This window comes from Pipistrellus hanaki, assembly GCF_964339955.1.
Source record: "Pipistrellus hanaki genome assembly, chromosome: 8".
Taxonomy (NCBI): domain Eukaryota; kingdom Metazoa; phylum Chordata; class Mammalia; order Chiroptera; family Vespertilionidae; genus Pipistrellus; species Pipistrellus hanaki.
This window is the reverse complement of record NC_140510.1, coordinates 58,892,389-58,920,286: the sequence shown is the minus strand read 5'-3', so window position 1 is coordinate 58,920,286 and position 27,898 is coordinate 58,892,389. Positions and strand designations below refer to the sequence as shown.

Genomic DNA, 27,898 nt, shown 5'->3' with positions numbered 1-27,898 from the left:
CCTTGGCCTGAAGATTATATGACTAATTGGAACTCCTTCCCTCTAATGACCTAAAATAACGCTATCTCCTTGTAACTTTCTACCCATTAGTCCCATTTATGCTCCTTGCAGCCTAAACAAGTTTTGTCTGTCATGTGACAACCCTTCAGATATTAGATAATAGCTGTCACATTTCTCCGAGTCACTTCTCAGCTGAGCATCCTACATATTCTTCCATGTCCTGTAGCTTTCACAATTTGAGCCCATTTCCTGTGTCATAGAGTTTTTTCTGCCTATATGGGACCTGAGGTACATAGCTGTCTATATCCAGACTCTCCTTCCTGGTGGCCAGGGCATGGTGACTCTCTTGCTACTGGATGAGATCTGAGTTTGGTGTAATAGCAACCAATTCTGTTCAATTAAATAAGCATTATTGCTGTGTTCTAATCTCTGAGCGAGGAAGTTGTTAGCCAAACAAGCAAGGACCTTTATTCAGCTTTTAGCTGTTCAAGCTTCCAATAGTCCTTACAAGAAATTGATGTTCACCATTTCTCTATCATCTATTTTCTGTAATGCTTTCTTCTCTAATGATGCTCTGCCATCTAAGCATGTCAGGATTATCCTAGGCAGGCCTTCGAAATGAAGGACTGGAACTAAAGAGAGGAGGAAATGAGGAATGACTGCTAATGGGTTTAGGTTTTCTTTTGGGGGTGGTGAAATATTCTGGAAGTAAAGTGTTGATGGTTGCAAAACTTTGTGAATATACTAAAAACCACTGGGCGGGGGGGGGGGGGGAGGAAAAAGAGTGTATGGATCAGTGAATAAGAATAAACAAACAAATCGACTCATCCTTGAGGCTTTCTGGAAATTGGAATATACACCTTAACCACAGTTTAGCAGAAGTCTTGATGGAATGCCTGGGCTAGATACACGTAGTCACATCCCTCTTCTCTCTCTCTACTCCTTGCTGCTTTAATCTCCGAATTAATGAGCACACCCCTCTGTTCAGCCACCTGCTCATATTTCCCTTACCCTCAGAGTGCAGCCATCTTACTCAGAAGAAAGAAGGATCTGTCCTACTGCCAGGTAAAAGGACATCATCTAGCCCAAGGGACCTGAGGAATGCAAAGTACTGTGCTCTAGGGATGCCAGTCTTCCCGTCTGTTTTTGTTTCCTGATGCCTCTCTGGTTGCAAGGCTTTCCCTTCTCTGAGAAGCATGGACTAGGAACTCTTGTCTCAGGGAGCCCTTTGGTAAGGGAACATGAATTAGAGACTAGAAGCAAAGCCTGTAAGAATTCCTAAACTCTGTCACTTCCCCACATGTTCATATTTGTCACTGCTGAGAGTTCCTTGTCATGACTGATCCCCTTTGGAGGCAGAGAGGAAGTAAGAACTGGAGAGGCTTTTTCTTTGTTTTTAAGATTGAAGTGTTTTATTTTTTTAAATTTATTTAATTTTTATTTATTATTTTTTAAAAATATATTTTATTGATTTTTTTTTACAGAGAGGAAGGGAGAGAGATAGTTAGAAACGTCGATGAGAGAGAAACATCGACCAGCTGCCTCTTGCACACCCCCTACTGGGGATGTGCCCGCAACCAATGTACATGCCCTTGACCGTAATCGAACCTGGGACCTTTCAGTCCACAGACTGACGCTCTACCACTGAGCCAAACCGGCTTCAGCTAATTTATTTAATTTTTAAAAATAAATCTTCATTGTTCAGATTATTACAGTGTTTCTCCCCCCCCCCCCCCAACAGCTCCCCTTCACCTGATTCCCCACCCCTACCCCTTGCCCTTACCCCCTGCCACTTCTTCATCCATAGGTGTAATATTTTTGTCCGATCTCTTCCCGTACCCCTCACACTCACCTTCCCCTGAGAATTGTCAATCCACTCCCTTTCTATGTCCCTGATTCTATTATAATCATCAGTTCATTCTGTTCATCAGATTTTTTATTCACTTGATTTTTAGATTCACTTGTTGGTAGGTATGTATTTGTTGTCACTTTGATGTTCATAATTTTTATCTTTACCTTTTTCTTCTTCCTTTTCTTAAAGAATACCCTTTAACATTTCATATAATCCTGGTTTGGTGGTGATGAATTTCTTTAGCTTTTTCTTGTCTGTGAAGCTCTTTATCTGACCTTCAATTCTGAATGATAGCTTTGCTGGGTAGAGTAATCTTGGTTGTAGGTTCCTGCTGTTCATTACTTTGAATATTTCTTTCCACTCCCTTCTGGCCTGCATAGTTTCTGTTGAGAAATCAGCTGACAGTTATATGGGTACTTCCTTGTAGGTAACTGTTTTTCTCTTGCTGCTTTCAAGATTCTCTCTTTGTCTTTTGCCCTTGGCATTTTAATTATGATGTGTCTTGGTGTGGTCCTCTTTGGATTCCTCTTGTTTGGGGTTCTCTGTGTTTCCTGGACTTCTAAGTCTATTTCTTTCACAAGGTAGGGAAAGTTTTCTTTCATTATTTCTTCTAATAGGTTTTCAATATTTTGCTCTCTCTCTTCTTTTGGCACCCCAATAATTCCGATGTTGGTACGCTTAAAGGTTTTTTTTTGTTTGTTTGTTTGTTTTTGCATTCTCATTAAGATCCTTGAGGGTCTCGCTGAGCTCCTCGGAGGTCTCATCAAGTTTCTCAGCGGTTTTTAGAAGATTCTTGAGTAACCTTATAAATGTGGTTTTGAACTCTATGTCCAATAGTTGCTTTCCTCCATTTCTTCCATTCGTGACATGTGTCTTTGTCTCTGCATTTTGCTGTTTCACTGTGTTGATGGAGTGGTTTTCTGTGGTAGGTGACCATTGATTCAGCCTATCATCTGAAGTGGACACTCTTGGTGCACCCCTTTGTGGGCTGAGTGCAAAGCCTTGGTGTAGTTAAGCCTTGATTGCTGTTGGTACACTGGGAGGAATTGATCTCCAGGCCAATTGGCTGTGAGGACCTGCTGTGTCTATAATGGAAGAACTGCTGTGCTGGAGACATGCTTATGGGGCAGGACTTGCTTCCGTGGGGCTTTGGTGCTGTCTGACTCTACCTCTTGAATGTGTCACTTATGGATTTGAGTAATTGAAATCTAGTATAGTCTCACACTTACCACTAGATACACTAGTTTCTGGATCTCCAATGGGGTGCAGGTCAGCTACTGTCTGAGGCCACCCAAAAGGAGCTACAGTGAGAACTATAGTTTTTCTCCTCTTTGCTTGGAGTTTGGAGGTTTTGGAGCTGTCTGATCAGAGCTGCAGTTTGTTAGGTTAAGCTGCGATTGGGCAGGCCATTTAAATGCAAAAGCTGCTGTGTGGAGCTTGGGTGGGTTTGTAGATTGTGTGGGGCAGGGTCTCAGGGAGTCACTAGGTTAGGGTGTGGCAAACAGCTATGGCTGCTAGTCAGCAGTCTCTGTCTCCGCGTTTCCAAATCCTTGCACTCCAGTGCAGTAAACAACGATTGCTGCGCGCACCTCTGCAAGGAAGCCACCCTCACTTTCCGACCCAATGGCAGATAGTCCAGCTTCTCCAGATAGGAGTTGGGGTCCTCAGGTCTCCCCAGAAACTGGAGTTCAGTGTAATTGGGAGCTTGTCTCCCTTCGTGTTGAGAAAAGCAGCGCACCCAGTCACCCACTGCCAGCCCAATTCACGCACCTCCTACCTCAGCTTTTCAGCACTTGTGCCTGTCTCAATGCTCTTTCCTCTTTTCTTCTAGTTGTAGAACTTCCACTCAGCCAGCTTTCCCGTGGTTCTGGGTGATAGACGTTTTGTTTTTTAGTTGTAGTTTTGAAATTGTTGTTCAAGGCAGCAGTTTAGTTGTTTGCTTATGCCACCATCTTGGTTTCTCCTGAAGTGATTTAAAAAAAAAATAGAGAGGAATAGAGAGTTAGAAACATCGATCAGCTGTCTCCTATATACCTCCTATTGGGGATGTGCCCACAACCAAGGTACATGCTCTTGACCAGAATTGAACCTGGGACTTTTCAGTCCACAGGCTGACACTCTATTCACGGAGCCAAAACAGTTAGGGCACGATGGAAGTGATTTTGACCTGTTTCTATATTAAGAGATTGGAGATATTGAAAAAAAATAGGAATGAAAGGGGTTGATTATTTTTGTAAGGTCTTGAAGAAGAAGGTGGGAGAGAATTCAGAGTGTAAATGGAAAATGAAATGAGATGAGAGGTCTTAGGGAATGGCTGCTGCTGCTGAGTCTTCACACCTACTGAGGGAAACAATGGAGGAGGAGGGGTACTATTGAAAGGGATAGGGAAAGGAGCTAACCAGAAACCCACCAAACATGCATTATTAGCTACACTGTCCAGGTGTGCTGAGATGGAAATACTAGCAAGTCTGGGGGATTTTCTTCAAAAATCTTCATCCTCCTGAGTTTGGAAGCAGAAGTTGCAATGATCCAAATTTGGGGGTTTGCTGGGAGGGAAGGCATGGCCAACACCAAGACAAGGGTGCTGTGACCTTGCTTCCCCTCTGTTTCTTCTCCATTCCCTACTTTTATAACGGCATCACCTGCCACCTAATCAGCCAAAGGTTTTTTTAGAAAAAGAATCCTGGAATCACATTTGATTCCTCTTCCTAAGCACTGTGACAGCCATTTCAGTAGTTTCCCTCATTCTTCCTGTCTTCCCTCCATCTTGCTACCCAGTTATCTCTTATATTATATATTCTCAAGAACCAGATGATTTTGCCTTTCTGCTTGAAAATCTGTGGTACCTGAGTATAGTCCACATTTTTTAGCAGAGCTTCTTTATAAAATTCCTTTAAGATTAGCTTCCTCTCCCACCTTCCCCACCTCCCAATGCCACTTCCCCCAATACACACACACACCCCCAATGATGCCTGGCCACTCTAGGCTCTGCATTTTCCACCATACTCTATCCTGCCTCTTTGCCTCTGCTTGTTCTTTGTCCTCTGCTTAGAATGCCTAGCCTCCCTACTGCTAAATTCCCATTGATAACCAGGATTGCTCTTATAAGCACACTTTCTTCATGTCACTAATGTAGCAGTACTTAGTAAAACTATTGCTTCTGGATTTAATTCTTCTTTTTGCTTGTTTCCTATGGGCAGGGAGTGCCTCGGGTATATCTTTATCCTGAGTATCAAAACCTGTGTTTAAAAAGCATTTGGTCTAGTCAATCTAACCAAGCAACCTGGTGTATACCTTCAGAGTTCACTCCTTTTTGTTTCTTACCTGGCTCTTTTTATTTTGACCCCTAAATCTGTAAGTGTCTGTGGGTTTATATGCTAACATATAAGCCCACTCCACATGCTCTCCTAAAAAAAGTCTGTTTTTTTGGAAATTGGTGTACCTTTTTGTCATCACAATTAAGTCTTTTAGTCCTTTTCATCATGCCTCTGCAATATTATGAGATCACTGAGTTATAACTTACGTTTCTGCTCTGTGATTGGCATATTTGAGCCTCACTCCTTCCCCATTATCTTTTACTAGAGGCCTGGTATATGCCATTCGTGCACTGGAGGGGAGGTCCCTCAGCCCACCCTGTACCCTCTCGCACTCTGGGACCTCTCAAGGGATGCCTGCCTGCTGCAGAAGCGGGAGAGGCTCCTTTCACCATCGCTGTGCTTGCCAGCTGGGAGCCTGGCTTCTGGCTGAGGGGGGCTCCCCTGTGGGAGCACACTGACCACCAGGGGCCAGCTCTGGTGTTGAGCGTCTGCCTCTGGTGGTCAGTGTGCATCATAGTGACCAGTCATTCTGCCATTCAGTCAATTTGCATATTAGCCTTTTACTAAATAGGATAACTGAACAAATACAAGCTCTCTCTACTTCCTCCAAAATACATAAGACAAATAATCAAACTCTTTTCATGCATGTCATAGGAAAAAACAATTTATTTACTCAAATAACAAAAGTTCTGTTTGCACTTTGGCCCTGCCAAAATGGAAATCTTAAAAATTAGATATAATATGTCAAACATAGCTATTAGGTCTCATTTTTGTTTTTCTAATGTTAGAGTGCTATTTAATTGTCAAGCTAAGGGTATTTTACCAAAAACCATTAATATTTGAAAAAATTTGGCATGTTAAGATTTAATTTTGGAACAGAATTTGAAACATATGAGCATATACGTATGCTTTTTTAATATTCAGTTTCTGCATTATTTTTAGATTTTATATTATAATATACATATATATGTGTAGTGTTTGTGTTCCATGAACATTTTAAATGTCTTTTGAATAATAATAGAAATACAGTAAATAACTTCCTAACTTGGAAAGAGAGGCAGATGGAATGAGGAAAACACATAAAAACACCTCAGTATAAAAGAAATCATAACAGGAGGGGAAAAATGTATAGAAAGAAGAAGGACAAATAAAAATCACATATTAAAGTGCCAAAAAATATAAGCACATTAAATTTAACTCTGCAGTAAAATAAAAACAAAAAAAAACAAAGACTGTTAAACCAGATAATTCTAGATATATGCTTCTTCTTTTTTTTTAATCAGACACACCTAAAACATGAAGACATGAAGGGCATCCCTTGGAACATGGCATTAAGATTAAATATAAAAATGTGAAGTCACAAATATTAAATGTAAACCAGGCCCACCTAGGTTTAGACCTGTCCCCACACTGCCAAGGCATCACCCAGGGACCATGCCTCAACACCTGCCCTTCAAAAGTTTAGACCTTGCTGAAACCGGTTTGGCTCGGTGGATAGAGCATCGGCCTGTGGACTGGAAGGTCCCAGGTTCGATTCCGGTCAAGGGCATGTACCTGGTTGCAGGCACATCCCCAGTGGGAGGTGTGCAAGAGGCAGCTGATCAATGATTCTCTCTCATCGGTGTTTCTGACTTTCTATCTCTCTCCTTTCCTTTCTGTAAAAATAAATAAAAATATATTAAAAAAAAAAAAAAAAGTTTAGACCTAAGAGGTGCTAGAAAGAGGCCTTGGGCCTACTTCCTGCATTTCCCATCTGAGGACTTGCCCTCCCCAGGAGGTTGGGGAGGTTCATTTCCTCTAGGGAAGGATGTGCCCATGCCTTGTTTCCGCTGTCAGTGTTCTGCAGTGGCAGTGGATTGTTGCATATTGACAGAAGCTGCAGGTCATTAGTTTTACGTCTAATGGGAGACCTGGTCTGCTACTTTTCCCCCTGCATCTACAGTGAGATGACTTAAAGACAGCATGGCATTATATTGTACTCTGCACCACCCCTAACCTTGCACAGTGTATTTTGCCACATCCTTAGCAGTAGCTGAACTCTGCCTTACACCCCAGGATCTCAAATATCCCTGTTGACAAGGAATAGAAAGACAGAATCATAATCCTATGCTCTTGTCAATTAGGTCATTGGGTAGGAAATAGGCTCAACAATCAGAGACTTCTCCTTGGTTCATCCACTTCAGCAAGCTGGGCCCTAATATGCCATGTTCCAAGGGGCACCTTCCTGATTATTGACATTGTACTGCAACAGACAACTTAAACTTCATTTGGAAAGTTTAATCTATTAAATGTTGGAAACATGCAATATATAGCTTAAAAATAAGGTCTACATGCAAAATTTAATTTATCTAAAAGAAACTATGTTTAAAATCTATTGCTTGTGTTCTAGAAGAGAACCCTTGATAAATCTTTCATAGATTTTTAGAAAAGAAAAATCCCATGTCAGGTCAATTTTATACCTGAATCCATTTCTAGGTTTTGTCTCTGACACCTTCATGATGCTCAGTGCTTTACATGCTGGTCCTCCTACTCTCCTCTTCTTTGTGAAGTCATTTCTAATCCAGGTTTTGAAGCGCTGATTTTTCCTCCTGCAGTCTCTGTGTCAGAGGGCATTCTGACCTCAGGCAAATGCAAAGCAACCCGAGTACTTCATCTGAGACAAACCTTATTTTTGTAGTATGACCCTTGATAATGAACCTGGGAAGAGAAATGGAAAATTCTGTAGAGCCATCAGCTCATAAGGGAGTGCATGTCTTCTTCATTCATATGAGGCACTGGTAAGTGAACAATTTTAACTGTCCTTGTAGTATGATAATTTTTTACTGAATCGTACCTTGTCTCGAAAAATCCAAATAACTGAATAGTCATGCGAGTCCTCTGGCATGGAAGTGGGCTTCTGGGATGCTTGCCAATGAGTTCCTGTTTTGAGGACACAGAATCTAAGTGGAAAGATTAAGTGGAGAGACAGCTCCACCCCTCTAAGTCTTATTCCTATGTTCCATTTGAATCTTCTAGCCTAATTTCTGTGGGGTCTGGACTTCGGAAATTCTCTTTTTTCATGGATGTCTCAGTGCACCTTGTTAAACCAAATTTGGACTACGGCCTGTTCATCTCCTTCCAGCTCTGCTGATTGGTTCCAGTTTCCTTCCTCATTAAAGCCAAGATAATCTGGCACCCACCAGTCAGGCATCCTCATGTATCTGGCACCAAGGTAAACTTGGAAGCCAGTTAAGAAGTCTCCGTGATCCAACATGCTCATTGCATGAGGAGAGGCAGTTGTGGTATACCAGAAAGAGCACTGGGGTAGGAGCAGGAGAGCTGGGTTCTTGTCTCATCTTTGCCTTTACTGCATCATATAAGTTTGGGCATGTCTGTGGTTTCTCTGAAATTGTCTTTCCTCGGCTATATGGGTGTTTGAACTAGATAGTTTCTCAAATGTCTCCAGTTCCAAAATATTGAGTATATGAAAAGCTAAAGGAACAAAGCTCCATTTATGCCTGTTGTTGCAAAAACACAATCTAGCTTGAAAGATATTAGCAGTGACTGCCAAAAGTTGCATATGCTACTGATGCTTTTCCATAAAAATAGGTAGAATGACAACAAAATAAGAAGAGGTACAGTCTATATTTCAGAAGAAAAAAATCACCTCTCCATAGCTCACATTTTCCAATCTATAAAATGGAGATAATAACAACTAATTTAAAATTGTGGAGAAGACTAAATGAGATAACCCCTGGCATTTAGAGCTGTGCCAGAAAAAATGTAAGTGCTCAGTGAAAATTAGTATTAATATAAATGTGAAAGATTAAATTGACGTGGAATTTTAGTAAGGTTATGCTGAAAGGTTACTAACGGTAGGCACAGAATAGAGAATCCAGAAACAGGTCCGCACATATATAATCTCCTGGTTTTCAGCAGAGATGTCACTGCAGTGTAGTGAGGGGAAAATGTTTTTAATCAGTAAATGGTACTGGCTATCAATATGGAAAGAAAGGAACTTTGACTCCTATTTTATACTATACTTAAAAATCAATTTCATGTGGCTAAATGTGAAAAAGTAAAATAGTAACACTTCTGTGTTATCTTCTGGAAGTGTTAACACTTCCAGAAGATAACATAGAAGAGTTAACCTCATGACCTTGGGATTGGCAAATATTTCTTAAGCTGGAGAAGAATGATAACTTAGAATTAAAAGGCAAGTCACAGAGTAGGAGAAGATATTTGTCAGCTATATCCATTAAAGGACTCCGCTCCAGAATATGTAAAGAGTTGGACAGAGACTTCATAAAAGAAGATAGCCAGTGGTCAAAACTATATGAAAAGTGCTTAATATTATTAGTCCACAGCAAAATGGAAATTAAAACCAAAATGAGATACTACTATGTAGTATCCTTGGCTTTTAGAATCTACCAAAACAGCTAATTTTTTTGAAAGCTGACAATACCAAATATTAGTGGAGATGTGGAGCAATTTGAACTCTCATACCCTAAGTAGGAGTATAAGTTGGTAGAATCATTTTGGAAAATTATTGTATGATACATAATGGAGCTGAAAAGATTCCTATTCCATAACCTAGTGGTTATATTTTTAGATATATACCCTACAGAAATGAGTATATATGTACAAGAATGCTCATAGCAACATTATTCACAATAGCAAAAAACTAAAAACAAATCAAGTATCATCAAGAAAATGTTACATTGTCAGATAGTTTTACAATGGAATTCTATATAATAACGTACAGAGCAAATTCAAAACACAACATAGATGAGTAGCAAAAATATCATGAATAAAAGAAGCCAGATACACACACACACACACACTGTGTGAATCCTTTTATGTACAGTGCAAAGATAGGCAACACTGATTTATGATGATAGGTGGCAGAGGTTAGAAAAGTGGTTACATTTGGTAGGTATAATGACTTAAAGAAAGACACAGAGAAACTTCTGGAATTTTAGTTATGGTCTGTTTCTTGAACCTGGGGTTTGTTTACCTAAGTGTATTCATGTTGTAAAAATTCACTGAGCTGTATGCTTAAGGTTTGTATACTTTTTAAATTTTATGTCTCAATAAAAAGTTTGTTTTAGAAAGTGAAGGAACGTAGAAAAAGTGGAATCAACCCAAATGTCTATCAACTGATGAATAATCCTATCTAATAAAGAGGGAATATGTAAGATGACTGTCACGCCGTGACAAAGGACAGCACTCAGTCCCCTCAGCCCCGCCGGAGTCCCCCAGTCCTTTCATCCCCATGGGGCGAGCGGAGGGGACCCACCCACAGCCCCACAGCTGCCCAGGGCCAGTCTGAGACATAGGCAAGCTTTGGGTGGCAGCTGCCTAGCCACCCAGGCCTGAGGCTCAGGTAACCAGGGCTAGCCGAGGCTTGCAGCAGCAGAGGTGTGATGGGGATGTAGCCTTACCCTAATTGCTGGGTCGCCTCCTGCCCCTAAGGGCTCCCGGACTGTGAGAGGGGGCAGGCCAGGCTGAGGGACCCCCCCTCCCTCCAGTTCATGAATTTTCTAGTCTTTATAATAAAGAGGTAAAATGCAAATTGACCTCCACACCCTCACTAGATGGTTGCCTATGACCAGGCTGGCAGGGGGGTTAGTGAGGGATGACCAAATGGCTGAACAGCAGGCTGCGTGGGGCAACCAGGCCAGCAGGGGGGCTAGTGAGGGATGATCAAACAACTGATGTTCTATCTCTCTCTCACTTTCCGTGCCTCTCTGAAATTAAAAAATAAAATAAAAATAAAAATAAATAAATAAAATAGTACCTATCCATAGAACTTTTGTGAAGATGATTCATTTAATTAAGAAATATGTGGGTATCTTTTATTTGCCAGGTTGAATCTGATAACTGTTGTTATATATAGCCAAGGAGTTTTGCATAAGAAGTCTTTACTTCAATTTAGTGACAGCGATAAGTAAATTTGAAAGTATGTCTTGAAGATCAGACAACTTTGCCCTACTATACCACATCAACATCTATTGCAAAATACAAAAGAAATGTTTATATTAGTGACCCTGAGTTAGTAATATTGAATTATATTCTGCTTTTAAGAAAAGGAAGTACATAATCTATAATAATAAAAGCATAATATGCTAATTAGACTGGATGTCCTTCCAGGATGAAGGGATGAAGGGATCCAGGCAGCTGCCCGCAGCTGCAAGGGAGAAATCCAGGCAGCTGCCATGGCTGAAAGGGAGGGATCAAGGCAGCTGTGGCTGAGAAGGCCTACTTTTGCATGAACTTTGTGCATTGGGCCTCTAGTACATTTATAAAGTGTTTTCATCTGGAAGCATTAAAACCGTAAATGTTGATGATTACGGTATTGGCATTCAGTTACCTAAAAAATTTGGCATTTCATTATACATTATCTGAAAACTAGGTTTATGGGAAAAAAAAAAAAAAAAAAAAGAAGAAGAAAAAACCCCCACAGGAAAATGGAGTTATAACTGTAATCTATATATAGTCAGTTCAAAAATAGAAATTAACTTTTTATTTCAGTCAATGTATATTGTCCTCATAATGGAGTTCCATTTGTTTATGTTTAAAATCATTCTGTGGTCTACTTAGTTATCATAAAATGGATATTCTGCAATGTAAATGTGTAACCCTTTTAAATGTTATATTGACAGTGCTTGTAGCCTACAGGAGTTGAGAAAGAAGCAATTATAAGTTAGTCAAGTTCCTGATACTAAGGGGCAAATCCCATAAAGTAATAGTTAAGAGCTTAGTCTCAGGAGCCAGACTTTGAGGTATCTGATCTCCCTGGGCTTCCGTTTATCATCTGTGGAAAGAAAACTCATAGCATTGGAAGGATTAAATTAATTAATACAAAATTCTCTAAAAATCAAACAGCCAATATGCAATTGTTATGGAATAGCCAATATAGTGGATTCATATTGCAAGCATGCATAAATTGTGGATATCATTTTTTATTAACTTTTGGAAAGTCTTGGGGAATCAGAAAAGAGTTTCTTCTTCATACAAGGAGATTAACTAATGAAACTGAGTACCTAGATCTAAAAGGAACTTAACCCACAAAGGCTTCTCCAGAATGAGATAAAAGCTCCTAAGAGGTTTTATCACCAGGAAATAAACCTTTTAAAAGCTTTTGCCTCTCAAGATGAATATGAAAGTTGATTTAATTTCAGCTGAGAGGAAGGCTGGAATTGGACTAAGCAGTTGTTGATGATAGTTAACATTTAGTGAATCAATATCTAAATACACACGTTTATATTTCTATAAAACTTGTTGAAATTTTTATCTCTTTTCAGTTGGCTATTTTAGAGTTGTAATTATGTCTTGTTAATAGAAGGGGGCTTTTTAAAAATAGAAAAATCTACAAGTGAGAGAAACTACACTGAAATTCAGTTTTTAAGCCCAATCTGGGAAGCCAGTTTACTGGGATTATACAAGCACTAGAAGCCCGATGCATGAAATTCATGCATGGGGATGGGTGATGTCCCTCAGCCTGGCCTCCAATGACATCAGCATTCCTCACCCCAGCCTCTGGGAAGATGCTTGTCCTGGAGCCTCCTCAGGGCCCCAGCCCACTATGCCCGGCAGCTCAGGTACTCAGGGGCTTGGGCTCCCAGGTCCTGCTTCCCCACTGGTGTGCTGCACATCAGCTACTGTGGGAGATGCGCCTCAGGAGTCGCCCTCTTGGACTGTACTACTTGTATGCACAGGGGCCAGCCTCAGCAGCAGCGATTTGATGTCTGCAGCACACTCGCTGGACCCCCCTGCCACGCTGGTCGTGCCTGCATTGCGGGCAGGGGACTTCCAGTCTGCTACTGAGGCTGCTGGGCTGCGACTGGGGGTTGCCGGGGGAGGACCCCAGCACCCATAGGGCTCCATCAGCATCAGGAACTAGAAAGATCCATTTTTCTGGGTCTTCCCCACCCTCCGTGAGGCTTGGGCGGGGATGCTGGGCTCGAATTACCATGAGCTCAGCATCCTTTACCCCAACCTCTGGCCAGAGGCCCCTTCCCTCCCTCTGTGGCCAAGGAGCAGATGCTGGGCTTGTGTTGCCTGGGTGATGCCTCTAGTGTCTGCCCTGGCAGCTATGTGTGCTGCCATTTTGTCATGGAGTGACTGTTAATTTGCACATTACTATTTTATTAGATAGGATTCCTTGCACCCTACAGACACAAGAAAGAACAGGGTCCTCATGCTATCTATAAACACTGAACCTATGTAATGATGACAAAAAACACAGGCTGCCACAAACTGGAGTCACATTTCTGGCATGAAAATAAAAGGTGTATGGCCAGTTCCTGCTGCTTCATTTACTGAGTTGGTTCTAACAGAACTTGCTCACAAAGGGTTTAGTTGCTGTTATCCACCAGGAAAGTTGTCAATGAGCTGCCATTCTTTCACTGCCTCTTGCCCAGGCTGGCCAGTGGGGCTTTTTCCTATGTGGTGGGGAATCACCAAGAAGCAGGAGTGGGGAACGGGGGCAAACAGCCTTTTGTTGGTATGCTTTTTTAAAAAAATACAAAACAACAACACACACACACACAAATGTAAAATAAAAATCCATTTATGATAGAAAATCCTATGTAATAAAAACCTAATATGCAAATTGTTCTCTCGGGAGTTCAACTGCTCACTATGACATGTGCTGACCACCAAGGGGCGGCAAGGAATGAAGGAAGACTCCGACTGGCAGCTGGCAGCCAGGAGAAGGGATGCCCCAGTGGGTCCTGATTGACTGCCAAGCCTAGGTACCCTACCTGTGCATGAATTTTGTGCACCAGGCCTCTAGTTTACATATAAGCAGGAAAAAAATTCATAATACTACCACTCAGACATTTTCAAGCCAGGTTTGCATTTTTTGTTTTATACTTTTTATCATTATTGTTTTTCCAGCCTTTGAGAGCTGGCAATGTTACAAATGTATATAATGCAGAAAGGTTTGGTCCCCATCACCTCAACTTCCAGAGATCATCACTAGGGACATTTTAATTCTGCTCTTCTTAAGTGGTAATCCTCCCCTGCCTCTATTGGCTTGTCTTTCTTTTAATACTTGTAACTAGTTTAACTTAACTGGGTTTTTCCTTTTTAAACTTTTTTTCTTTCATTGGCTTCAACCTCTGCAAACACTCTTTTTTAAAAAATTTTGGATAGAGAAGTTTGAACACAAAAGTAGACAGAATGTTATAATGAAACCCCTTGTTCCCATCATCCAGCCCTGGGAACCCTGAAAACATAGCCAATCCACCCCATTCACACCTATCCCTCTCTCATTCCCTTATTATTTGGATTTGCTAATTTTGAAAGTACCTTTAAGGGTCCTTCTTAGTCCCTCTGACTTCACTCTCTTTTAGAAATGAGAAAGAACCAAATGCCCGCCTTCTGCTGCAGGAGCTGTACTCAGCTCTCTGTCCCAGGCCTGACCGGCTGACCCGGGCTTTCCCCACTCACTGTGAAATGCTTGGAAACTCCCAGACACAAGGTGTGCCAGCTGCACATGTGCAGCTCCTCGTCCTCTTTCCTGTTAATGAAGGAGGCTGTTGCTCAAATCACTTGGAAAGGGAAATGTGGAACTTACTACCTGGGTGTTCCTCTTCATGCTGTTCATATAAATTTAAACTTAGATTCCTGAGAATTAGATTGAACATGACAAAAATTTCTATGTGGGTAGTTTAGTTGAGTACTTGAAGCTTGATAGAGTCCTTTGTAATAATGAAGGGAAAAGACTTTCTAAGCTGATTAGTTCCAGAAGGTGAGCTCACCAGTTATGGAGTTTGCAGCTAAAGGTCCTCATCAACCCTCTGTGGATGGCATTAGAAAATTTTTGAAAGGCAATCTGCAGACTCTTCAAATCCTGGATTTCAGAAGAACCTGAGAAGTCATTTTGTATAGCCCCCTTCTCATACATGGGTACTTTGCATTGCATTCAGATTTATTGGTCCCAGGAATTTTTCTCTTTTGACTTCTTTTAAGTTTATGAAATATCTTCAAACCATCACCACGTCATAGCTAGGGAGCACTGCCACGGCTTGCTGTATCAGTGGTCAACTTTTGTGTTTGATTACATAACCAAATACCACACAATTGGAAGATGTCAGAGTTTGAGTTGTCCCTCTTACCTAGCAACTCAATCAGTGTTTCCACCAAAGTCAGGGAATTTGCTTACCCCAACTGAAAGATGGAGTTTGTTGTGTGGCCACAAGGCGATCCAAACCCAGTTATTTCTCAGCTTGGAGTCTCTCTAAAATTCAAGGGGACCAAACTAAGGTTAGGGCCCTCATCCTGGCTGGCTGTGCTGCCAAAAGTGAGGCCCATCACAGCTGGGGACATCTGGACAGCAAAAAGTCCCATTCTCTCAGGTCTCTACATTGGATTACCCTTTCTGAGCTTCCAGAGTACAGATTTCTATCTCTCTAAGGCTTATGTTGCTGAGAAGACTGGCCACAGGGTCAAGAGGGTGATCCAAGCAAGATCATCATCTTCCCATTGTGTTGGCTGGATGGAAACCGGTCTGCGGGATGGGAAAACCCACTTTTATTGTATCTTTTAGGTTTTTATTCTTTTCATCATTTACATTTGTTCATCAAATATATTAATTCACTGAAGGGTCGATTTAATTCTTTTGCCTGTTAGCACCATTCCCAAGAGATTGTGGTCTTATTCAGGCTTATGTTTTCAGTTCGGTATGGCCTTAGCAGAACCATGGTGGCAGGTTGACTGTCTTATTACAGGTGGGAAATACATTAGTAGGATCATAGTGTGCAGAGTGAAGGAGGTGACAGTATGAGAAGTGAATGTGGCACATTAAATTAATGTTGCTTTGCTGCTTAAAACTCACCAGTGGTTTCCCATTGCACTTGAAATAAAATCTATATGCTTCTTCCTGCCACCACAGGGCATCTCTTATTGTGGCCCCATCTACCTCAATAGCATCCTGGCTTCCAATTCTCCTGTCTTTCCATTCTTTTATTTCTTAGATGCACCAAGCTTGCTCCCAGCTTTTACCCTTTGCTCTGGTTATTCTTCTACCTGTGATGCTCTCCTTCATGCCATTATGTGACGTGGTTCTTTTTAGACATACATCTCAATTTATTTACTCAAAGAAACCTTCCCAACTAAATCTGAGATGGACCTAGACATTTTTATCACCCCACCCTAATGCTTGAATTCATGGGAGTGGATGAGACAGTCCCGGGAGAGAGAGCAGAATGGGAAAAGAAGGTGGCTCAGGGCAGAGCTTAGAGGCATATGTACATGGGAGGGATAGGAGAGGAAGAGGAGCCTGAGAAGGAGCAGCCATAGTGTTGGACATTCAGAGTGGGGCCATAGGCAAAGGAAGAGGGTCTCATCAAGGGAGAAATCACCACAAGTCTCAGATGCCCTAGAAGATCAGGCCAAGTCAGGCCTAAAAGGTTTGAATTTAATGACACAAAGGCCATTAGTGACCTGGACAAATGCAATCATTTTTGCTAGAGAAATACACTTAACAGCATTGTTCCGCTACACTCTGGATTAAAAGGAGTGTCCTATTGGTCAAGAAGAGCCTGTCACCACGGTCCAATCTTAGCAGTGGGTAAAGGTGAGATCAAGTGACCCAGGTCTGAAAGGCCCTGGTCTCACCCTTGGCAAGGCAGGGGAAGCATGGTATTTCCCACCTGTAATAAGACAGTCACCCTGCCACCAGCTAAAGATGACTGTAAGCTAGAAGTTTAGAAAGGGATTGTTGGACCTCAAGGGCTTTAATTAAGTAGAACTAGATTTGACAGCTTAGTGGTTACTCTAGAATCAGGCCCTGCTACAAGTGGCCAAGGAGATTAGCAATGGGAACCAAAAAAGCATCTGCAGGGTCAGAGATGTGACTGTGTATAAGGCTAAGAAAATTCCTGACAGGACTTATGAATCCATAGCAAGAATGTGGCTTCTGCCAAAACTGGTTTGGCTCAATGGATAGAGCGTCGGCCTGCGGCCTGAAAGGTCCCGGGTTCTATTCCGGTCAAGGGCATGTACCTTGGTTGCGGGCACATCCCCAGTGGGGGGTGTGCAGGAGGCAGCTGATCAATGATTCTCTCTCATCGATGTTTCTAACTCTCTATCCCTTTCTCTTCTTCTCTGTAAAAAAAAAAAAATCAATAAAATATATTAAAAAAAAGAAAAAAAGAATGTGGCTTCTATGGAATCAGAAGACATAGAGAGGCATTTTTAGCGGTGGTCCACTGAGACGAAAAATTGTGTTGTATCATGTCCTAAAGTTATGGTGACATTGGTGGGATTGAGGGGTGCTAATAAAAAGAGCAAAGGCTCTAAATCTGACCTGGTTTTGAATCCAGGGTTTATTACTTACCAGACAGTTAAACCTGGTCAAGTGACTTGGAACCTCTCTGAGCCTTAGATGATCCATCTGTGAAATAAAAGCTACATTAATGTGTGTGAAGACCCTGGCACAAAGGAGACATTAAACCAAATGGTCACTGCTGCTGTCCTTGTTATCCTTTTTGTGATCATCAATGTCAACATTGCATTTATGTTGTTATAAATTGTCAAACACTAGACATGTTCTCATTGAAGTAAAAACAGATTTCAGCTCGACTTGCTCCCTGCAGTAATGTTTTGTTACTGTCCTCTTTCATAGCACTAATAACATTATATTGTCACCACATTGGTATATCTGCCAACCACCTTAGGCTGTGAGCTCCTCTAATGGAGGGATTACCTCTTACAGAGGTCCAGTGCTGAAATAAACTAGGGCTCTATTTCTGAGTATCATGGATCTGTGTAAGGAAGCGCTTTCTCATGACCAAAGCTCTTCAGAAATGGAGCAGTGGCTTCAAAATGTGAGCTCCATCCCCTTGAGACAGTGTCAGGGGCCACCTGACAGGCACATAGCATGGAACAGCTGAATGACTGAAAGGCTAGTATAGAAGGTGGTTCTTAAGCCCCTGCTTTAGGTTTTGTTAGTGTTTTAATTAGATGAAGCAGTTCTGATATCTTCTCAGGTTCATTCAGAGGAGCATTTGTATTCACTAAAGTCTGCAGAGTTTGCCAGGCATGGCTGGCCTGGGGATCTTACTCCCTCTCCTTCCACAGCTCTTCAGAACTCACAAGACTCACCCTAGCCCCAGGAGATGAAAACGTTTTAATGTAAAGAAAAAATTTAGAGAATACTTTTATATGGAAGATGGTATTTTTTAAAACATCAAATTTGTCCTAAATGTTTTGGCGGCATATATTATATAACCTTTTGGATTTATATTTTCTCTTTCATAGAATAAAAACTACAGTACAACTTACCTCAAGAGTTCTGCAAGTTCACATTATGTAAATATATGTAATAAAATATTTACTTAGGGTTTCCATTAAAAATGTCCAAAGGAGAGAATATAAGAGCTTCTCTTTACTGGTTTTAGAGGCTCTGCTGGGAATTCTGAGTGAAATTTAAGCCTCTCAAATATGTTTTGATTGGCCTCCTTCATATTTTATCTCCTGTAATGAACTCTTTGTCAGTTTGTCAATTTTGACTAAGGACAGAAAGTTCATGTGTAGTAACAACACAGAGACTGAATTTAAGATTATGGTTTATATCATGATGTAATAATCCTCTCTCTTTTCCTTTGGTCAATATTTACCTGTTAGGCCAATATATTATAATTCTGACTTCAAAAGAAGACACTTTGTTTTACCTTCTTCAAGTGTTGGCTTTAGATACTTGTAATATCAAAATTGGAAGTTGAGCTGTCTGAGACTGTTGGCCACATTCTCTTGGGGTTGAGTTCCTCGATCATCGCAGGGCAGGTTTCACTGTTCCCCATGACCCAACAACACAGCTGCGTGGCTCTCAGAATGAGGCAGCTGAACTTTGAGCCACACTGTTTTCTCTCAGCTTTTCAGACAGTCCTTTCTCCTCTGTGGGAAATTGGTCTGTTATCCCATAGCAGCCAGGATCTCTGAGGTAGACTTAGGTTTTTCTAATGTATTAATGTTAAAGGATTAGGCAGGAAAACCCAGTGAATGTCCAGTAGGAGGGTGGTCTCTGAGTAAAGAATGCTTTTCCTCCCCTGAATCCCTTAACTACCCCATGTTTAAATGTTTTTCATTTTGCCAAAACCGGTTTGGCTCAGTGGATAGAGCGTCGGTCTGCGGACTGAAGGGTCCCAGGTTCGATTCCGGTCAAGGGCATGTACATTGGTTGCGGGCACATCCCCAATGGGGGGTGTGCAGGAGGCAGCTGGTTGATGATTCTCTCTCATCGATGTTTCTAACTCTCTCTCCTTCTCTCTCTCTGTAAAAATCAATAAAATATATTTTAAATAAATAAGTAAATAAATGTTTTTCCATTTTAAAAACTTAAAAACTGAGGGAAGAATCATCTCCCAGTGAAGAAGGAATAGGAGGACAATAAATAGCTATAAGATTTTCAGATAAATATGTAAAATCTTATCCAGGTAACAGAGAAGCATGTTTGCGATATGTTAGCAAACTCTTCTAAGTCAATTTGGATATCAGTCAGGATTCTTTCTTTTTTGGGGCTTATAAACAACAACATTTATTTCTTACAGTTCTGGAGGCTGGGAAGTCCAAGATCAAAGTGCCAACACATTTAGTGTCTATGAGGATCTGCTTCCTAGTTCATAGATAGATAGTGGTCTTCCCACTGTGACCTCACATGGTGGAGGACTCAGTCAGAATTATTTCAGTGAGGTCTCCATGACCAAATCACTCATGAATTGCCAAGTCTTCAGGTAGACTTGTTGTGAGTTCAGCTGGATCCTGGAATTCAAATGAGGCCATCATGATTTCTCCCTTCATTTCTTAGACCTATTATTTACTATATTGGCATGATTATGTGACAAAGAAATTTCCTTGGCAATTCTGGACTTGACAATGGACCTTACCATCTCTGGATTCAGAGAGATACACTTTTTCCTAAAGTCCAAATTCAGTCCCTGAAAACAGACTCAGAATAGATCTACTTGAGTCATATACCTATGCCTAATCCAGTAACTGTGAACAGGGATGAGGTATAATAGAATTACACCAAGTATATATTTAAATTTAAACAAATTCACTTTTGTGCTCATATCATCAGTATGCTTCTATCTGCATACTTCTACACATTTATTTCACATGTGTTCTCTTTTTCATATTCTGTTCATTTTGTGCATTTTCATATATATATGGAAGTGTATGTGTGTATGTGTAATTCCATATACTACATTTAATAGATGATTTATAGGATTTTCAAGAGTAAATCTTAAATGCATAACCTCACTGGTCCCCCACCCAGCTTTAGATTCAATTTCATTGGACTGAATCATCTGACCATCTCTAGTGGAACTGATAGGGAAGGCAGTGCCTGTTGAAAAACAGCTCCACTAGTAAGGGAAAAGGCAGTTATAAAAGGAAAACAAGAAGGGTCTTTTGCCAGAAGGGAAAGAGTAACTGGCAAACCAATTATTGATTTATTCACACAACAGGTATTGCTGAGTGTCTACTGTGTGTTAGGCATTCTTCTAGGCACTGGGCCTACAACAGTGAACTTTATACCAAAGACCTTCCTTTCCGGAGCTTACACTGTAGGGAGAGAGACAGACATTGGAGTAACTCAGTGCAGATATGCTGTGATATCTGGTAGTGATGAGACCTCTGAAGAATGGTCATGACAAGCATCTTCGGTAATGGGTTGAGTGTTTTAATAGTGCAGCTGGAGGAAACAGGGTAGAGAATCTCTTCTTGTTCTGGGATACTCTTCAGTTAGCCCTATAAGGTAAGAAGGATCTTGATAGGCAAGTCCTGTTGAGATTATCTCAAGTGTAAGAAAAAGCACAAGCCAAGCCAGTATCTGAATGGGATGGAGTAAGACATGTTCTGGGAATGGGAAGAAATTTGCCATGACAGCTGCATATAGTACATGTGGAGGTTAAGGTCATAAAGCTGGTGTGGTAGATTGGGTGAGGCCATGCAAAAACAAGAGTAGCAGGCTAGGGAGTGGCATCACCAGATCCATGGTTATGAAGATGACTGGAAACAGTATGCTCATATCATCAGTATGCTTCTGTCTGCATACTTCTACACATTGATTTCACATGTGTTCTCTTGGGAAGGTTGGGTATGAGGCTGCCTGTGTCAAGGGAGAAAGGCCAGATGTGGGGCTGAAAGCAGGATGTTGTCAGATGGACTGGACAGCAGAGCTTTCAGAGGCAGAGTTTGCAGGATTTGTGGACCAACTTGCTTCTAGTGACCTAAAAGGACTTGTTCATCATCTAAAATGAGTCTTCTTTTGCAAGTCTACTAATGTTTTGTCAAAGACAGAAAGCCTTTAGAAATGGGAAACACACCTGGCTGTCATGGCTCAGTGGTTGAGCGTTGAACTATGAACCAGGAGGTCACAGTTAATTCCCGGTCAGAACATATGCCTGGATTGCGGATTCCCAGTGTGGGACATGCAGGAGGCAGCCGATCAGTGATTCTCTCTCATCATTAATGTTTCCATCTCTCTCCATCTCCCTTCCTCTCTGAAATTAATAAAAATATTTTTTAAAAGAGAAGTGGGAAACATATTGTTTAATGTTGTTTGTTCAGGATAAAAATCTCATCAAGTAACAACAGCGAAGTTATGGGAGTAGGTGGAGCGCCCATTGAGACTGGAAAGGGCCCCATTGGCCTCCGAGAGTGGCATGCATTCTTGGGAAGAGTTCTCGGGAGGGATTGCTGTTTCCTTCCAGACCAGGCTGATGGACTTCCTTGTGTCTTTACAGGCAACACCTATGAAGTGGGAGTTCACATTGCTGACGTCAGTTACTTTGTCCCTGAGGGCTCTGAATTGGATCAAGTGGCTGCTCAGAGAGCTACAAGTGTCTACTTGGTTCAGAAGGTAAAAATCAGTCTCTAGTTTCTTGGATTGAAAAATGTGCTTCTATTTAATCTTATTCCCTTCTTTTAAGTTTTTTAAAATTTCTCTTTAAACAAAAAATTCCCGAGGAACAGCAACCTTGTCTGAATATCTTTTTTCACATCTAATATGGTAAAAAATAAAAAATAAAAAAAAAAGGCCTTTATATGTTCAAAAGGAACAAAATTAAAGAGATACAAAGGCAAGACACAAATAGTCATCTCTAGCCTTCCTATAGACCCTGACACGTAAGTAATGCAGACAAGTAGTCAGCTTCAGCAAGAAATGAGGAAAAATAACTGCTTGCAAACTGTCATTCCAAATAAAGCAGGGCTCGGCAAACTCAGCCATAGCAGCCTCCATTTTATAAACTTTTATTGTAACACAGTCACACTCATTCACTTATGTAATATCTATTAAACGGCCATACTATAGAAAAATGGAATGAAAGTTTACTATTAGCCTTTTAAGAAAAAGTTTTGTGTTTTTAAAAAAGATTTTTTAAGTTGATTTTTAGAGAGAGAGGAATTGATTCTGCAACCCGGGCATGTGCCCTGGCTGGGCTTTAAACTGGCAATCTTTTGTTGCACTGGACTCAACCAAGTGAGCCACACCTCCCTGTTCTAAAGGGTGGAGATCATCTGCTGCTGCCCTGCCCTTTACAAGACACCCTGGATTCTCAGAGATGGAAAAGCAAAGGGAGCCAAGGATATACCATCTGCCTAGTCTTGATTCTGCCATTCCTGATGAGGCACTGAGTCTATAGGCCTCCTTTAAAAAGTATTCAATGGGCACCAGTGTCTTCCTGGTACTGCAGTTAGCCTTTGGGACAGTGATGAATAAAAGACCATATGTGAGTTATTTCTACCCCCTTACTGAAGCTCATGAATTCTTCCAGGTTCTTTTCTCCTCCATTCATCTGCTTATTTGGTTATATCACGACTTTCACTTCCTACTTAGCTTCCTTAAATCCCATGGTACAGTTTTAGATTAGTACTTATACTAGCTTGAACTTTCCCTCCTCCCATGCCCTCAGGACATGAATTCTGGTGTTTACTCTATGAATACACTAAGGTGTATTCACCCACCCACTCACACGTACATGGGAGTTGGGAACCTTTTACCTGGCCCTATCTTTCAGGGGCAAGAAACTAGCCCAGGTGCTAAACCTGCCCCATTCTGGAAACTTTGAAATGTCATCACCTAGAGAGAGGATGCAACAACCCAGTCTCCCTCCACTGCCTAATCTGATTTTCAGCACCCTACACAGCTGGCAAAAGGAAAAGCCAGGCTATAAGCACTGCTCTCAAAAGCAGCATGTCCTGGTAGGCCACTGTGGTTCTGGCTACCACCGCTCTAACTTCTGGGGAAATTCACTGTGCTGTCTATCCCAGATAGAAATATTTAAATGGGTAACAAACTATAAGTTTAAGAAAACCACCTACATAGGGTTCTGAAGAGGCCCTAGAAAGCCTTGATCTTTATGGATATCATGGCAAAAGCATTAAGACATGTCTATAGGACAGCATTCCCCTTCTCTTAGTTATTGCTGACCTCTTTCTTTACTATCACCCCTTCAAAACCAGGGCTTGAAAAATATGTATTCCTGGCCACCTGAGCCTCCACTTTCTGCTGTTCCCCAGAATGGGTGGCCCTTTTATGGACATGCTGTCTAGACCCAGGCAGAACAGGGCACCAGAGATCCATGTGCTGCTAATCCTAGAGATGTCCCATCCCTAGGGTCCTAGGAATCAGACCACCTGCTCTTGTTATGCCTGGTCCCTGGCCATAGGGAAGGATCAGTACCATCCTGACAATGCTAACTGTAGTAGTACATCTTATTAGAAGCCAGTGTTCTCCTAGGTTCTGAAAATTGTCCCTGACAATTTCATGTCCATGCTCGTAGATGGTTCTGTGACACCACCTTCATACCCAACCCTCCCCATCACACTGTTGCCAAGGATATACCATCTGTGCTCATATCCCAAATGTACAATTACCCTGGAGCCCAAGGCTTCTAAAACTGCTCAGCTATTATATAGTAGATAGTCATCCCACTGTATCTACTGATTTTGTATCCCTGGATCCAACCAACTACATATTTAAAACATTCAGGGGGAAAACAGTTATGTTGTTGCTGACATGTACTATGTAGTTAGCCCTGTGATAGTTATATCTGTACTAAACATGTATAGACTTTTTTTCTTGTTATTCCCTAAACTATACAGTATAACAACTATTTACATAGCATTTACATTGTATTAGGGATTATAAATAATCTAGAGATGAGTTAAAGGTTGTGCATGGGTTCTGTGCAAATATAACATACACCATTTAATATAAGGGACTTGAGCATTTTCAGATTTTGGTATCTGTGGGGATTGTCCTGAAACCCATCCCCCATGGATTCTGAGGGATGACTGTACTTCTATTTCAAGTCTGAAACCAAGACTTTCTACAAATAGAGACATAACCTGTGTCAGGGGTTTCTCAGACTCTCTGTCTTTGCTTTGAAGCCCACCTCTGCCAGGACTTTGCTACTTCAATACAGCCTTCATGGAACCAAGTTCCCATGGTTCCCACAGACCCAAAACCTCATGTAGCTCTGCTCTGGTGCACAGGATTGGTTCACCCCCACCTCAGCCCTAGTGGGCATCATCTGTGACAAGATGGACTTCCAAACATATCTCTGCCACGTCCAATAAACCTAATGTCATTTGACTTTTGAGTGCTCCAGCCACGAGCTAGTAATGCATGAACTACATTTACTATAGCCTCAGGTTGGAGATGTCTCATCCACATCCCCTGCCCAAAAATGTAGGACCTCTTAGAGAAGGGAGATGAGACTTCAAAATCACTTTTATCTACAAAAACTATAATGTTATGATTGAAAGATAAATAAAAGTAGCAATCTCTTTGCAGACCACATAAAAGTGCATTAAAGAAATGTTCTCCCACATAGAAAAGTTTAACTCTGCTCTTCAAATTCAAATATTTAGGAATTTTTGTCACAATGGAGGTTCTTCTAAACAGGTGCATTTATCTAACTGCTGCATTCTTCTTTTATAACCAGGAATTTTGTTTCAAAATTAGAAAATGATGAAACAAAATTGGGTTAAATAACTAAGCATGTTTTCAGTTCTCTTTGATTTCCTGATTGTCACAGTTCTAGGATTTATTGTTGGGACTCTGCTCCTAAGTTCTGAAAGCAGGAGCTGGGTGGAGGAAGGGCCATGATGCCTCTGAATGGCTGCGGGCTCCTGCCGCCTGCCGGCACTGCCCCAGCTTGGCAGGAGCCAGTGGCGCCGGCCTACAACCTTGGACAGCAGCAGCTTGCCTCCGGATTCCTTGGAACCACAGCTCTGACCTTTCCTCCTACTCATTTTTGTTTCTTAAAGGACTGTGTCCAGGAACTCTTCTGCTGTTTTCACTTTACTTTGCCTATAAAGGTCTTCTTAAAATCTGGATGAGCTGCATTCATCCTTCTCAAATCCTCTGCTCTCTCATTTGGCAGAATTGTTGACCCAACTCCATCAGATGGGGGAGGGAATATATGTGGTGGGGGCTGGAGTGCCGGTTATTTTTCCACCTGGGGGAATGTGGCACTAATTGTGTTCAGTGCAACTGACCTTTGAGTGACTAATGTCAGATTGCAATCTAAGCTTGATGGGGAATTCTCATGAGATCAGGACAGCATGCAGGGCAACAGATTTGGGTCCAAATACTGTCTTACTGCCTTCTAAATGAAATTCGCTTTTGTTGGGACGTTATTCACAGAAGTAAGTATCTGATTATTCTTGTTAACACTAGGGTTTACTCAGAAGGAAAGATAAATTTAAATATTGTCTGTTTAAATCCCTTGAAAAAAACACCCTTTTTTCTTTTTTAAAAAAAAAGATATCTGTTAGGCTAGGGACTATTTGACCTAATTTAAGCCTGTCCTCAGAAGGACATGCCATCTATCCAGTTAATGTTTCCCACTGTCTTCTCTGAGAGAGAAATATAATGTAATTGTAAAATTTAAGGTAATTCTTTTAAATAAGTGAATTGAGTTTTAAGAGTAAAAGAAAACCTAAACAGTTGAAACCTAAACCCAAAATTTCTGCCTATTGGCCCAAGCACTTGTGTTATTTTAGGTGTGAAACAGCTCAAATGAAAGTTCGCCCATAAATCTCTACAATATTTTATTGGTACTGCTTTATAATAGAGATCAAAGATTGGGATTGGAAGCCTGTCTTAATATGAAGTCCAAAGAGTTTTAAGATGTTCCTTTCTGACCCCAGCAGGTTGTCAGAATGTTGATGTTTTGTTAATGTCAAACTGTGCAACACAGAGTTGGTCAAATTCAGAATTCATGGAAGTGTAGATGTGAAAAAGAAAACTCTTTAAACAGAGATGTAGGTTGGAAAGTGAATTATCTCTGCCCTTTTAAGTTGTTTGTGTGTGTGAGTTGGGAGCTAGCTGAGTGCACCTTATTGTTAAAACCTCGAAGTCATCAGAGAGGAGAAAATTCACCACGTTCTCAGGCTCAGACAGCCAGTGGGCACGGAAGGTGTGAGGGAGGTTTGGGAGCCAGCGGTGGCCTGAGCTGAGGGGGACAGAAGAGGCCTCTGTAGCCCCTAGTGGTTCTGCGCAACCCAGTTAGCAGCTAGCTCCTTTCAGCTATTGTAGCCTCCTTGTCGCTGCTGGTCACCTCCTGTTCCTCCTTGCCTAGCTGATTGATTCTTCCCCTCTGTGGCCCTTTCTGTTGGTCACAGGGCTGTCCTGGCTAACCCGTTGCTGAACTTGGCCAGCCTACCCACTGTGGCTTTTGCAGATGTTTCTGTTCTCTGAGGCTAATATAAGATTTTATAGTCTTGTTGGTACCCCCACCCAGCTTTCTTGGGCAGTGGTGTATTTACCTAAATGATCAATTCTCTCAGCTCTCTTAAGCTCTAATCCAGAATGCTTAGAAAGTCGGTATCCTATCTTCATTGTCCCTTTTTATCCATGACCAGCTTTTAAGCTGTGCCCTGACCCAACTTTGATCTTGACTCTAAAACATGCTTAAGATTTAGCACCCTTTAATCCCCTTTTCTTTCCTGCTGCCTGAGGTGCTACTAGTCTTCATCCAGTTAGCATTTGTCAAGTTCCAGCTGTGTGCCAGGTGCCAGGCTTATGAAAAGGGCAGAGATGCTGATCTTGGCCTGGGAAGTCTGAGGAGGTGGGCATGTATCAAACAATTACAATGCACTGGGCTACCTGTATTCCCAGGGTGAGGAAATACTATAGAGAAGAGAGGTTTTATTTGCCCTGTTTTGTGGTAAGAGAGGAGCTTCCATAAGAGCTAAGAAGGCATTATAAAGCTATTGATTTTTTTTTTTTTAAAGCAGGGCTTCAAATTATGAGTAGAAAAAGTTTAGATAGACAAAAGTGGATGGAGCCGAAATCGGTTTGGCTCAGTGGTAGAGCATCAGTCTGCGGACTGAAAGGTCCCAGGTTCGATTCCGGTCAAGGGCATGCACATTGGTTGTGGGCACATCCCCAGTAGGGGGTGTGCAAGAGGCAGTGGTCGATGTTTCTCTCTCATCGACATTTCTAGCTCTCTATCTCTCTCTCCTCCTCTCTGTAAAAAATCAATAAAATATATATATATTTTTTTAAAAAGTGGATGGAGAGGGCATTTAGGCCCAGGCTAGGAAAAGCATGGAACTTTCATGGAACAGTATAGTTTAGAATTGCTGAGGCGTATGTTGCATGGGATGCCAAGAGATGTTACAGAGAAGCCTGGAACAGTGGGCTAAAGAGCTTAGGCTTCATTTTGAGGGAAGCAGAGAAGTGATATGATCTTTTTTTTATTAAGATGGGCAATCCCCT

General features: G+C 41.4%; 1 protein-coding gene across 5 annotated transcripts in view; it reads left to right on the top strand.

The window, feature by feature from the left end:
* DIS3L2 (DIS3 like 3'-5' exoribonuclease 2) overlaps positions 1-27,898 on the top strand; it is a 283,427-nt gene that overhangs the window by 158,245 nt on the left and 97,284 nt on the right. For all 5 annotated transcript variants that reach the window (XM_084891776.1, XM_084891777.1, XM_084891774.1 and 2 more), the window contains one exon: positions 21,909-22,024. In XM_084891776.1, coding sequence (XP_084747902.1) covers positions 21,909-22,024 — 116 coding nt within the window. The remainder of the gene's footprint in view (positions 1-21,908; positions 22,025-27,898) is intronic.